Here is a 14,871-nt window from a genome sequence, read left to right as displayed (position 1 = left end):
TGTGCAGTAAATTCCTTCTTTCTGCCCTTATTATCCGCTAGCATGTCTTCTCTATCTATATTACCCACTATTGCATCCACCCGATCCAGCATCCATTTTGGATAATTCTTGCGACGCAATTTATTGCACATATTCACAGATTCCCGCTTCCATAATGTGGTGTCTGAAGTATTCCTTTTGACTCTGATCATTTCTCCCACTGGCACATTCCTGACTACGTGAGGGGGGTGGCGCGAAGTTGCCAACAAGGTGGCGTTAACATCAGTATTTTTGGTATATGGAGAGATCTGTATCCCCCGCATGAGGTGTCCTTCTAAAGTGATGTCCAAAAAATTGATACCATGAGTATTCATATTTGAGGTGAATTTCAAGTTCATATCATTACTATTAATATATGAGACTAATTCATTGACCTCCACCATGTTCCCATCCCATATCAAGACCAGGTCATCAATAAAGTGACCATACCACCTGATATAGGATGAGAACGGACTGTCTGCAAACAAAAATAACTCCTCCCATTGGGACATATACAAGTTTGCTAGACAAGGGGAAAAACTGGCCCCCATTGGGGCTCCCCGGTTTTGGAGAAAAAACTTTTTATTGAACGTGAAATAATTGTGTTTCAGTAAATACTCCACAGCCAGTATAAGAAATTGTTTAATGGCTGTGGTATATGCGCTGTACTTGTCTAGATGTCTGGACAACACATTTAATGCCTGATTGTAGGGAATGCACAGATATAAGGAAACCACATCACATATGATCCATATGAAATTAGATTCTCAATTTTGTCCATCCAAGGAGGAGATGACGTGTTTGGTGTCCCTTATGTAACTGGGCAACTCTCTAACCAGGGGCTGTAAGTACATGTCCACCCACTGGCTCAGTCTCTCTCCTAAGCTTCCTTTTCCCGCTACTATTGGTCTTAGAGGAGGGGGGAAAACATTTTTTTGTGCTTTCGGTAAGGAATGAAAGGCAGCCACCACTGGAAATTCCACCATAAGATCATTTTTTAAGTCCTCTGTGATGGCCCCTATGCTGTGATGTACCTTCCTTTTCTCTTCATTGCTCCTTGCTATACTACAAGATGTTTCTCTGCATAGCACAAGAGATGTCATGCCCCCCTCTTCTCAAGCTGACTGTTACAGCGGGGACATATTGTACCAGATGGGAGGGGGAAGCAGTGAGGAGCAGCTGCTGTCACATGGAATTAAAAGTGTTATAAAGATAATAGAAGTGCACTGGGCATCTCATATTTATAATTTATGAGGGCAGGGACAGTACAAAAAAGAAGCAGAGAAAAGGAATTCCTTCCATACTTTCCTCTAGACGGTGCTCTAGTCTATTGCTTTGTTCCTAGGCTGATGGAAAAACTTAACATTAAATACAATGTGAGCGAGTGGAGACTCTTTATTGATTCATCCAAAAAACATCTGAAAGCTGTGCTACTGCACAATGGCAGCAAGTATGGTTCAGTGCCTGTAGGGAATTCTGTTCACTTGAAGTAAAGCTATGAAAATTTAGACTTTATTCTCAAGAAACTTATTTACAAGGATCAAGGATGGTTAATATTTGGTGATCTGAAAGTTTTCTCATTGTTCTTTTTTTGCAGCAAGGAGGATACATGATATACCCATGCTTTTTGTGTGAATGGGACAGCTAGGATAGGACACATAACTGGAGCCAAAAAAGTTGGCCAACGAGAACATCTTTGCAACCTGGAGTCAAAAAACTAGTTGTGTAAAGGTTAGTTTATCCCACTAAAGTTCTCCTGCCACCACTCCACATTAAGCTTGGACCGATGAAGCAGTTTATGAAAGCTCTACCAAAAGAAGGAGAGCTTTTTAAGTATCTGTGTACCAAGTTTCAGGGACTGTTCAAAGCAAAACGGAAGGAAGGCATTTTTGTGGTTCCAGATATGGAAACTCATGAAGGACGACGTGTTCGAAACAAAAATGAAAGCTATTGAGAAAGGGGCTTGGGATTCTTTAACAGAAGTCGTGAAGAAATTTCTAAGTAACAACACAGATCCAAAATTGAAGTCCATCATGCTGAACATGCTGAAATGTTTCAAAGCCTTGGTTAGTCTGATGAATTTGAAGTTACATTTTTTACATTCCCATTTGGACTACTTTCCTGAAAACCTTGGTGCTGTCACCAAAGAGCAAGGAGAAAGATTTCATTAGGCTATCAAGTAGATGGAGCGACAATACCAAGGTAGTTGGAAAGTGATCATGATGGGGTACTACTGCTGGATGCTTCACAGAGAAGATCTACAGGACTTCTATAAGAGAAAAGGTATCAAGAGAAGATTTGAGGAGAAAAGGAAAAGGCACAAGAAATAATTTCTAATAAACTTGCTGAATAAATGTTTAATACATTTTTATATATAATATTGTGTATATTTTTGGCTACAATAAAGATTTTTCTTGCTCATCTCTCTTGTATGTAGTTTCACGTGTGTTTTGTGCAAAATCCATACACGATTGTTAAAAATAGAAGTGTTTCTTTAAATCAGTGCATAAGAATCAGTTTTTGGATTTGTACCAATTTTCATAAACCCAAATTTTGCATACTTGTGTTATTTTCAGAACTCACTTACCAGTATAAATTAGCAGCAGCTCCAAGGAGGAGACAAGAAAAAAAAATGATAAAGATATTTTTCATGCTAGAAACACTGTAAATCACTTTAAAACAGCTATTAACTGCCTTTCAGTACTTTTTCCTATGACAGATACTATATTGAATATCTTATAAATACCGTACAGAATATCTAGCATAAGAAAGCTGGTTGATGTGGCAGCAAAACAGACGTTTTTAAGGCTGACAAGCAGAGGCGTAACTTGGAGCGTCAGGACACCAATGCAAAGTGTGTAACAAGGATGGGGTTGTTGGGTCCTCTCAGACACCAGAGCCCCTTACGTAGGTGATAAAAATATATTTAGGCTGTGTGCCCACGATGCGTTTTTTAAGCATTTCCGCAGCGACAAAAACGCTGCAGAAACGCTTAAAAAACGCATGGGAGAAGGCCTGCCATGTTCCCCAATGATAATCCGCAAATGCTGTGCACATGCTGCAGAAATTTCTGCTGCGGATTATCATTGCGGAAAAAAACGCAGCACTACCAATTATTTTGCGGAAGCGCTGCGTTTTCGCCGCCATTGACTTGCATTGAAACGCATGGATTACTCATCACTGCATATGTAGATGCAGATTCCAAGCGTTTCAATGTGCGGATGGTACCCGGGTGTGGAGGACAGGAGACTCTCCTCCGGACCCGGGTACCATAGAACCTGTGAAAAAAAGGATAAAATAAAAAATAAATGTTATATTTACCTTCTGATGGCCCCCGATGTGCTTGTCTTCGCTTGCCGGCAACTCACGGTGGACTGAAGGACCTGCGCTGACGTCATAGTCATGTGACGGCAGGTCCTTCAGTGCAGTGTACCGCGAGCTGCCGGCAAGGGATAACGGAGCGAAGCAAGACTGCGGGGGCCATCGGAAGGTAAGTACAGATTTATTTTTTTATTTTTAAACATTCTTTAAGGTCACACTATATAAATCCATGCCGTTTGTGACCAAGTTGTCAACCACTTTCCAAGTGATGCTAAAATCGCTTGGAAAGCGCTTGTCAACCCGTATGCGGAAATGCAAGTGAAGAACGCTTCGCATCCGCATTTCCCTTGCAGGAAAAACACATGTACAATCTGCATGCGTTTTTTCTGCCAGGGAGATGCAGAAACGCTCAGGAAAAAATCCTAAGCATTTCCGCATCGTGGGCACATAGCCTTACAGTGCTCAGCATAAATGAGTACACCCACTTTGGAAAGTAACATTTTAATTAATATCTCACTGAAGACAAGAACAATTTCCAACATTTTCACAAGACTGAGTTTCATAGAACATTTTAACTCATAACATGAAAGCAAGGTTAATAAGATAACTTTCATTATAAAATCTTCAGTTTTGCTCAAATTAGTTGATGCAAAATGAATACTACCCACTTCAAAAACTATTACATCTTGTATTTTGTATGACCCCACTTACATCTCTTCCCTTATCTCTGTGTACCACCTTAACCATGCTCTATGTCTGCTAATGATTTAAGAATATTGCACTACACTGGACAATCAGGTAAATTCCTAGGGTACACAGTTTTAATGTCACCCTAAAACACATCATTTTAGGCAAGCCTACCACATTTGCTAATCTAACCTTTCTCCATTTCCCCTTTATTAAATTTTTCCTCCTAGTCCAGTGATGGCAAACCTTTTACAAACCGAGTGCCCAAACTGCAACCCAAAACCCACTTAGTATTCAGCTTAAATTGCCATTTTGCTACTTTGTAATAAATTAGGGTTTTGTTCCCATTCTGGTATATCTTCCCCCATCTTGGTATAGTGTAACCCATGATAGTACAGGATGGGCCATTTATATGGATACACCTAAATTAAATGGGAATGGTTGGTGATATCAACTTCCTGTTTGTGGCACATTAGTATATGGGAGAGGGAAAACTTTTCCAGAAGGGTGGTGACCATGGTGGCCATTTTGAAGTCGGCCATTTTGGAACCAACTTTATTTTTTTTCAATGGGAAGAGGGTCATGTGACACATCAAACTTATTGAGAATTTCATAAGAAAAACAATGGTGCACTTGGTTTTAACGTAACTTTATTCTTTCATGAGTTTTTTACAAGTTTATGACCACTTATAAAATGTCTTCAAAGTGCTGTCCATTGTGCTGGATTGTGAATGCAATCCTCTTCTCCCACTCTTGACACACTGAAAGCAACACCGCAGAAGAAATGCTAGCACAGGCTTCCAGTATCTGTTGTTTCAAATGCTGCACATCTCGTATCTTGATGGTATGGTGTGGTATTTACTGAATTCACTGTTTTAACCTGGCTAGTGACTGGTTCATACAGCTTTATATGAAAACTCTTATTTACTAAAAATATATAATTTTATAAAGTTTCCGAGCAGGGAAACGAGATCTCAATCTGAGCATGCGCCGCCTCTGGTGGCCATTTTCCCAGAGTCCATCGCATTTGAAAGTATGGAAGGTGCGGGGCTCTGGCTTTCACAAAATGTTGGTGGAGTCCCTGCACCACCAAACACCTCATCCTACCAGCATGGGGCCCGCAGCCATCTCCCAACACCTGCCTCCGAACACTCCGTCCTGCCTCCACAATATCTCTTGCCTCCGCCAACCAGCGACCCTGCTACCTGGGACCCCGCTCCACCAACTCTGCCACCCCACAGGTAAGCTGATTATAACACGCACCGGTTTATTAAAAAACATTTTTTTCCTATTTTCGTCCCCAAAATTTGTGATGTGTCTTATAATCCGCAAAATACAGTACTCATCCGCAATTGTGTAATTTGAGAAAATCTGTTTATTTAGTATAGCACTTGCTACTTACCTTTTCTCCTTCTTCCTCATCACTATTGCTTACTTCCTCTTCGATATGGAACCAGTCAAAATCCAGTTGAAGATTAAAGCTCCCATCTCCTGCTCTTTTCAGCTGTGATCAATTAAAACAGAATGTAATGTGAGACTTATTCCAGACAGAAATAACAAAAATTACCTTTTTTGGCAACGTACCAGTTCTTCACATTCTATGTGTTTGAGACTCTGTGCCAACATCAAAGGGGTTAATCCTGCATGATTGACTGTCAAAAGACAAGGGGCATCTGAGTTACATCATTTAGGAAGCATTTCAGCGAAATAACAATTACTATTTAATATTTGTATTCTCTGAAATCAACATACTAGTTTACTATTCTTTAACTCTACTCCATTGTACATCCCATCAATATTAGTGTGCTTAACCTTTTGCAGCATTACCAACTTCAAACTGGAAGTTCGATACGACAAAGTTGCTCAACAAGTTGCCAAATCTTTCTTTTAAATAGTCTTTCTGGCTTCCAGCCTTTCTGGAAGTTCCCAACACTTTGGACTGAAAACTCGAGTTGAAGTTCAGGCCTGAATATTGTAATTCTTGGAAATCACTGATATACCATCTTATTATCTAACATATTTCTGTAACTGTATGAACTTCCTTTCAACAAGAAAGAATAGTGAAAATCTTGAATACATAATGACTATATATCATTTAGCTTGTGTTTCTTTAAAACTGTAAGACAAAGACAGCGCTACTGTTCCTCAGTCAACATTGGGGTAATACATTACTCAATTACATATTGCCAAAGGGAAAAAGCCTAAACTAAAGACCTAAATTAAAAATGAGCTTTTATTCTATTAATAGATAATTTGCCCCCAACAATAAAAATTTGATTTATTTTGTAAATTGGCAGCAATTGTTAAAGAAATATTTATAATTCACGTATATTAACCCCTTAACAACATTAGACGTACTAATACGCGTCTGTGCCCTGGGACTTAAGAGCCAGACCCGTATTAGTACGTCATGGCGATCGCACGCGCACACAGGCTGTGCGTGCGCGATCGCCGCCGGGTGTCAGCTGATTGTCACAGCTGACACCCGGTACTATGTGCAGGGAGCGGTCACGCACCGCTCCCAGCACATTAACCCCCGCGATGCTGCGATCGAAGTCGATCGCAGCATTGCGGTGGCAAGGGGAGGTGATCGCAGATACTCACCTCCTCTTCCGGCTTCCAGCGCTGTCTGCCGTGGCTTCCAGGATGTTGCCATGACGACCCGATGTCGTCATGACAACATCCGGATCACCAGACAGCAGGAAGATTTTTTGGACATGCGCAGTGCATCTCCAAACAATCTTCTCCCTGTCCAGCGCTGACAGCCTGCATGGCACAGGGATTTTGCTGCATTCCTGTGCCATGCAGGCGATCAGAGAAAAAAAAGTGAAAGTCCCATAGTGGGACAAAGTAATAAAGTATAAAAACTATCAGAAAGTGAAAAAAAAAAAAAAAAAAAAATTGTAAAAATATTAAAAAAAAAAATAAAAAAAATAATCCACCAAAAATAAAAATATAATGTACCCATCAATAAATATTATTATAAAAAAAACAAAAACAATAAAAGTACACATATTTGGTATCGCCGCGTCCGAAACAACCTGACCTATAAAACTGTCCCACTAGTTAACCCCTTCAGTAAACACGGTAAAAAATAAAAATAAAAAACGAAGCAAAAAACAATGCTTTATCACCATACCGCCAAACAAAAAATGGAATAACACGCGATCAAAAAGACAAATATAAATAAAAATGGTACCGCTGAAAACGTTATGGTACCGCTGAAAACAAGCCACCATACAGCTCCATCAGCCGAAAAATAAAAAAGTTATAGCTCTCAGAATAAAGCTATGCTAAAAAATATTTTTTTCTATAAAATTGCTTTTATTATGTAAAAGTGCAAAACATAAAAATACGATATAAATGTGGAACCGCTGTAAACGTACTGACCCGAAGAATAAAGCTGCCTTATCAATTTTACCACACGCGGAACAGAATAAAAAAACAAAAAACACAATTCCTGAATTGTTGGTTTTTGTTTATTCTGCCTCCCAAAAATCGGAATAGAAAGCGATCAAAAAATGTCACGTGCCTGAAAATGGCACCAATAACAACGTCAACTCATCCCGCAAAAAACAAGCCGTCAAATGACTGTCTGCCAAAATCTGGAAAAATTATAGCTCTCAAAATATGGCGATGCAAAAACTAGATTTTACAAAAAATGCGTCTTTTAGTGTGTGACAGCTGTCAGTCATAAAAACCCCATATGATTCTGGTATCGCTGTAGTCCCACCGACCCGAAGAATAAGGTCGTCTAATCACTTATACCGCATGAGGAACGGCGTAAAAAATAAACTCTCAGGTTAGGGTTGTGCTAGGGTTAGGGTTGTGCTAGGGTTAGGGTTGTGCTAGGGTTAGAGTTGTGTTAGGGTTAGGGCTGGGGTTGGGGTTAGGGTTGTGATGGGGTTGGGATTTTTTTCAAAAGTAAGAAAAAAAGATGACGATATAGCGACTAGTGTTGAGCGCAAGTGCTCGCTACTTGAGTTTGCATCGGGTGTTCTGGTATGCATTGAGTATCGTGGGTATTTGAGTGACATGCTTGAGTCTCCGCCCCATATGCTTCACGGACCAAAAAACTTTGCGGGGATTGCCTGCCATGCACGAGCGATCCCCGCATGTTTTTTTTTGGGTGTCTAATAACCGTGAAACATCTGGGCGGGGACTCGAGCATGTCACTTGAGCACACGCAGTACATGGTGCATACCGGAGTACCAGATACAAACTCAAGTAGCGAGCACTTGCGCTCAAGACTAATGACAACTTATTCAATATGATGACCTAATGTTATCAAATTCTGTGTCGTACCTCTGGGTTCAAAATGTTCACTATACACCTTAATAAAATCCTTGAGGGGTATAGTTTCCAAAATGGGGTCACCTGTGGGGGAGCTCCACTGTTTAGGCACATCAGGGGCTCTCCAAACGCGACATGGTGTCCGCTAACAAATTGAATGGAAAATCGGCTCAAATTGTTAGCGGACGCCATGTTGCGTTTGGAGAGCCCCTGCGTGCCTAAACTTTGGAGCTCCCCCACAAGTGACCCCATTTTGGAAACTAGACCACCCAAGGCACCTATCTAGATGCATAATGAGCACTTGGAACCCCCATGTGCTTCACAAATTGATTCGTAAAAATGAAAAAGTGGAAAAAAAAATACTTTTTCATTTTTACGAATCAATTTGTGAAGCACCTGGGGGTTCCAAGTGCTCACTATGCATCTAGATAGGTGCCTTGGGTGGTCTAGTTTCCAAAATGGGGTCAATTGTGTGGGAGCTCCAATGTTTAGGCACACAGGAGCTCTCCAAACGCGACATGGTGTCCGCTAACAAATTGGAACCATGTCGCGTTTGGAGAGGCCCTGTGTGACTAAACATTGGAGCTCCCCCACAAGTGACCCCATTTTGGAAACTAGACCACCCAAGGCACCTATCTAGATGCATAATGAGCACTTGGAACCCCCAGGTGCTTCACAAATTGATTCGTAAAAATGAAAAAGTGAAAAAAAAAAACACTTTTTCATTTTTATGAATCAATTTGTGAAGCACCTGGGGGTTCCAAGTGCTCACTATGCATCTAGATAGGTGCCTTGGGGGGTCTAGTTTCCAAAATGGGGTCACTTGTGGGGGAGCTCCAATGTTTGGGCACACAGGGGCTCTCCAAACGCAACATGGTGTCCGCTAATTATTCAAGGAAATTTTACAAACAAAAAGTCAAATGGCGCTCCTTCCCTTCCGAGCCCTGCCGTACACCCAAAAAGTGTTTTTTCCCCACATATGGGGTATCTGCGTGCCCAGGGGAAATTGCACAACAAATTTTGGGGTCCATTTTTTCTTGTTACCCCTGCGAAAATAAAAAAAATTGGGTCTAAAGTAACATTTTTGTGAAAAAAGTTAAATGTTCATTTTTTTCTTCCACATTCCAAAAATTCCTGTGAAGCACCTGAAGGGTTAATAAAGATCTTGAATGTGGTTTTGAGCACCTTGAGGGTGCAGTTTTTAGAATGGTGTCACTTTTGGGTATTTTCTGTCATAAAGACCTCTCAAAGTGACTTCAAATGTGATGTGGTCCCTAAAAAAAATGGCTTTGTAAATTTTGTTGGAAAAATGAGAAATCGCTGGTCAAATTTTAACCCCTATAGCTCCCTAACAAAAAAAAATTTTGGATCCAAAATTGTGCTGATGTAAAGTAGACATGTGGGAAATGTTATTTATTAACTTTTGTGTGACATATCCCTCTGATTTAAGGGCATAAAAATTCAAATTTTGAAAATTGCAAAATTTTCAAAATTTTTGCCAAATTTCCGTTTTTTTCACAAATAAACGCAAGTGATATCGAAGAAATTTTACCACAATCATGAAGTACAATATGTCACGAAAAAACAAACTCAGAATCAGGGGGATCCGTTGAAGCGTTCCAGAGTAATTACCTCATAAAGTGACAGTGGTCAGAATTGTAAAAATTGGCCTGGTCATTAACATGCAAACCACCCTCGGGGGTTAAGGGGTTAAACATTCTGAATTCTTTACGCATTTTCTGCCCTCTCAGTAGAGAAATGGAAGCGCTCTACTTTTTTTGTCTCAATATAACAGGAAACAAATCAAATCACTTCAGGATTCACTGCCTATACTTAGAATGAATGAACTGCCAGGTATAGCCACAAAATGGCAATGTGATGCACCTGGTGAGAGGATAGAACAAAAATAAATTTGGAAGGATTTGTAGACATTTACTTATTCTGATTTCTGGTTGGGAAATAAAAGTGTAAGAATCAGGGGTTTCCCAGAACCCTACTACAACAAGACCTGTTACTTTTAAACCCTTCACCCCCGAGCCTGTTTTACACCTTCCTGACCAGGCCAAATTTCATAATTCTGAATCAGTGTCACTTTATGAGGTAATAACTCTGGAAGGTTTCAATAGATCCCATTAATTCTGACAATGTTTTTACCTGACATATTGTATTTCATGATAGTGGTAAAATTTGTTCAATATAACTTGCGTGTATTTGTAAAAATATCGGACATTTCGAGAAAATTGTAAAAATTTCACAATTTTCATCAGATTATTTTTATTGAGGAAATTTTACAATAGGGGAAGGGAGAAAAAAAGACAAAACATAAAAACACCATATATGAAACAAACAATATATATAGAAAGGGAGGAATGGGAGGAAAAGTTAGGTAAGTGGGGAAGAAGGGGGAACCGGTGAAAAAATGTCACAATTTTCAAACTTTTAATTTTTAAGCTCTTAAACCAGAGAATTGTATCGCACAAAATAGTTAATAAATAACATTTACCACATGTCTACTTTACATCTGCATAATTTTTTAAACATATTTGATAAAAATTTCTAATTTCTCCAAAAAATTTACCAAACCATTTTTTGGGGACCTCTTCACATTTGAAGGGAATTTCAGAGGTCTATGTGACAGAAAATACCCCAGAGTGACATTCTAAAAACTGCACCTCTCAAAGTGGTTAAAACCACATTCAAAAAGTATATTAACCCTTTATATGCATTACAGGAATTAAGGAAAAAACTTTTCAGTCTTTTTCACAAAAATGTTACTTTAGCCCCGAAATTTTTATTTTCACAAGGGAACAGCAGAAAATGGACCACAAAATTTGGTGTGCAATTTCCACGGAGTACGCTGATACTCCATATGTGGTTGAAAACTACTGTTTGGGAGCATGGCAGAGGTCGGAAGGGAAGGAGTACCGTTTGACTTTTTGAAAAAACAAAAACTGTCTGGAATCGAGAGCGGATGCCATGTCGCATTATGAGAGCCCCCGATATGTCTAAACAATGGAACCCCCCCACAAGTGACCCCATTTTGGAAACTAGACCCCACAGGGAATTTATCTAGATGTGTGGTGAGCACTTTAAACCCACAGGAGTGATGTTTTGGAACGCAGATTTTGATGGAATTCTTTGCGGTCACCATGATGCATTTGCACAGCCTTTGAGGTGCCAAAACAATAGAAACCCCCACAGGTGACCCTATGTTGAAATCGATCTACTGTTTTCCTGGTATGTGAATTTCATAATATGGTGTCATGTGAATTTTGTAGAGTGCATCAGGTTGGCATATGTAAGTTGTGTAGTGTGCATCAGGTTTGCATATGTGAGTTGTGTAGAGTGCATCAGGTTAGAATATGTGAGTGGTGTAGAGTACATCAGGTTGACATATGAGAGTTGTGTAGAGTGCATCAGGTTGGCATATATAAGTTGTGTAGACTACATCAAGTCGTATAGAAATAAATTCAGTAGTCCATGCATGAGTGGTAGACTTTGAAAGAGCCTTTCATACACAGGCCAGATTTGTCGGGGCAGGTGTCGCATTGATAAGTGGTGTTCTTTCATATCCCCCTTCTGTAACACACTTTGCACCTATATTGGGACCTTCCTCTCTTTGAATAAAGACCTAATTCCATCAAGTACAACCTTTCTCCACCAATTGTACATTTTATCACTAAATTAATTATAACCCACAATGATATGTGTACTGAGGAAATCACCCAGCCCTTTTTTAAAAGCTGCTGCTCAGCTTACTTGTAACCAGAATACCCAAGTCCTTCTCCTCAACATGGACACCTTCAGTTCCAGAGGTACTTGGCTCTTCCCCTTACTGACTTCCAAATATTAGGGCCTTGATTACTACCTTCTGGAACTGAAGGAAGGTCCTGGTCTGGCCTGCACATCGTGATAACACGTAAGAGTTATATATTGCCATCTGTACGATGTACACGGCCAGCTTTTTGCACCACACCTTAGCTTTCTGCATGGCACTGTAGGACTTAATCAGAGAGATCAGCTTCCCCCATGTGTTTAATAATCTATAAGAAAGGGAAGCGGACACCACTAAAATTTAAATAAATATTTATTGACAAATATGTAGACAAATAACACAAAAATTAAAATGGGGAGAATCAATCCAGATATTGCTGCACTCACGGACTATATAAACCAACCTTTCCCATAGCAACTGACCTGGTAAAAAAACGTTATTTAAATTTTGTAACAAAATGTGAAAAAGTCCTTAAGCTACTTGGCAATATATGTGACTCATTTAATTGGTTGTGTTCATGGCACTTAGATCCTTTATTAATGTTGTTCTCTTGTGCATGTGTTAGCCAGTGTGGCTTGTTTTGAGAACAAACCATAATAGTGTATTGATCCTGGTGTGCTACACCGTGATAATGCACCGTCTCATGCTGCACATAACACATCTGCATCTCTGGCTGCTGTGGGCATAAAAGGGGACAAACTTATGGTGTGGCCCCCATGCTCCCCTGACCTCAACCCCATTGTGAACCTCTGGAGCATCATCAAAAGGAGTGTCTATGATGGCGGGAGGCAGTTCACATCTAAGCAACAGCTCTGGGAGGGTATTCTGTCCTCATGCAAAACAATTGAAGCAGAAACCATCCAAAACCTGACAAATTCAATGGACGAGAGTTCAAAAGCTCCTTTTGAACAAGGGGTCCTATGTGCAAATGTTACATCACCTAGAATAAAGTTTTGAGTTGAAAACTGTTTGATTTCCGTTTGTAATAACCTGCTAATGCTTATAATTTCAAAAATGACCATTTTTTTGTTCTTTATTAAAATGAAAAGGTTGAAAACTCTGCTGTGCATAATAATTTGGAACATGCATTTTGAGTGCAATTTGAGTTTTTTATTTTTTTAAAAATATACTGTTATCATAGGCTGTTTGTACAAAAACCTTTCAATTGTACTCTAATAGTTATTTGACTGGAAAATTACAATGACTGCAATTCATATAGGTAATTTAGGAAAATCTGAGAAAATATTATTTGGATAATAATTTGGAACACAGTGTATATATATAATTTTTTAGGACTCCGTCCTTTTTCACATTTTGTTACAAGATTTAAATAATGTTTTTTTACCAGGTCAATTGCTATGGGAAAAATTGGTTTATATAGTCCATGAGTGCAGCAATATCTTCATTGATTCCCCCTATTCTAACTTTTGTGCGAATAGGCTGGGGTCCATGTTCTGGTGCTAATCCCCACAGTCGAGAGCAAGTTCCTGGTCAAGTGGCAAGTCCTGTATGAGGTGGTGGAGAAACTCAGTGAAGTTAATTATAAAGTCCGCCAGCCAGGCCGAAGCAAGCCGCACCAGATATATCATGTAAACTTACTCAAGCCGTGGCGAGATCGGGAACCCGTGGGAGCTCCTTGCCTGGGAGCCGGTCCCAAAGCCAAGGTGGAAGATATCACGATAGCGGAAACTCTATCGCCGACCGAGAGTCAGTGTCAAGAACTGCTGCAGCGAAATCGTGACCTGTTCTCAGAGTTGCCGGGGCATACACAGGTGGTAGAGCATGATGTGTTAACAGAGTCGCATATAAGAGTGAACCTGAAGCCCTATAGGATTCCTGAAGCACGCCGGGAGGTAATTTCAACCAAAGTGAAAAGGATTTTAGACCCCGGCGTGATAGAGGAGTCAAATAGTGGATGGTCGAGTACCATTGTTCTCATGCCAAAACCCAATGGGGATTGGAGGTTTTTCAATGACTACCGCCGGCTGAATGAGGTATCCAACTGTGACGCATACCCGATGCCCCGCGTCAATGAACTCATCGAGAGGCTTGGACCTGCGAGGTATATCACCACCTTTGACCTGACGAAGGGCTACTGGCAGATCCCCATGTCCCAGAGGGCAAAGGAGAAGGCGGCTTTTTCAACACCTGATGGGTGTTTCCAATACACCCGAATGCCTTTCGTACTGCAGGGGGCCCCAGCCACCTTCTAGAGGGCCATCGATCGGATCCTAGCACCACATAAGAGGTATGCCGCAGTCTACCTTGATGGCATTGTAGTCTTTAGCCCAGACTGGGCTAGTCATCTACCAAAGATACAGGCGATTCTGGATGCTCTGAGGTTGGATTTACTATAAACCATTCGAAAGGAGGAGGCCAAGTACTTAGGCTATTTCATCGATAGAGACAAAATTAAGTCGCAAGTCAATAAAGTCGAGGCAATACAGAATTGGCCGCAACCGTTCTCCAAGAAGCAAGTGAGAGCGTTTCTTGGAATTATGGGATATTACCGGCGGTTTATCCCAAATTTTGGCATGATGGCCGCGCCATTTATGGATCGTCTCAAAGGCACAAGATCAACGATGGCAAAATAGACGGATGAAACGAAGACGGCGTTCCAACAGCTGAAGCTGGCGCTGTGTAAGAAGCCAGTCCTGGTCGCACCAGACTTTAATAAAGAATTTGTGGTCCAGACAGACGCTTCTGAATTTGACCTAGGAGCAGCGCTCTCCCAGGAGATAAATGGGGAGGAACATCCCATCCTGTATCTGAGCCGG

The 14,871-nt window shown here is 40.5% G+C and overlaps 1 protein-coding gene across 2 annotated transcripts in view; it reads right to left on the bottom strand.

Annotated features, from left to right (window-relative positions):
- LOC141220338 (arf-GAP with SH3 domain, ANK repeat and PH domain-containing protein 3-like) overlaps positions 1-14,871 on the bottom strand; it is a 127,056-nt gene that overhangs the window by 15,960 nt on the left and 96,225 nt on the right. Inside the window, exons 20-22 of one of the 2 annotated variants that reach the window (XR_012288658.1) lie at positions 5,611-5,678; positions 5,429-5,530; positions 2,606-2,624 (exon numbers count right to left, since the gene is read on the bottom strand). Coding sequence is in view for 1 of the 2 variants with exons in the window: in XM_073666280.1 (XP_073522381.1) it covers positions 5,429-5,530; positions 5,611-5,678 (170 nt within the window). In the remaining variant the exon portion in view is untranslated. The remainder of the gene's footprint in view (positions 1-2,605; positions 2,625-5,428; positions 5,531-5,610; positions 5,679-14,871) is intronic. The other variant, XM_073666280.1, reaches the window with a different exon arrangement.

This window comes from Phyllobates terribilis, unplaced genomic scaffold, assembly GCF_046119375.1.
Source record: "Phyllobates terribilis strain yellow unplaced genomic scaffold, ASM4611937v1 Scaffold_2__4_contigs__length_985480577, whole genome shotgun sequence".
In the NCBI taxonomy this organism is placed as follows: domain Eukaryota; kingdom Metazoa; phylum Chordata; class Amphibia; order Anura; family Dendrobatidae; genus Phyllobates; species Phyllobates terribilis.
This window is presented reverse-complemented; position numbering and strand designations above follow the sequence as displayed.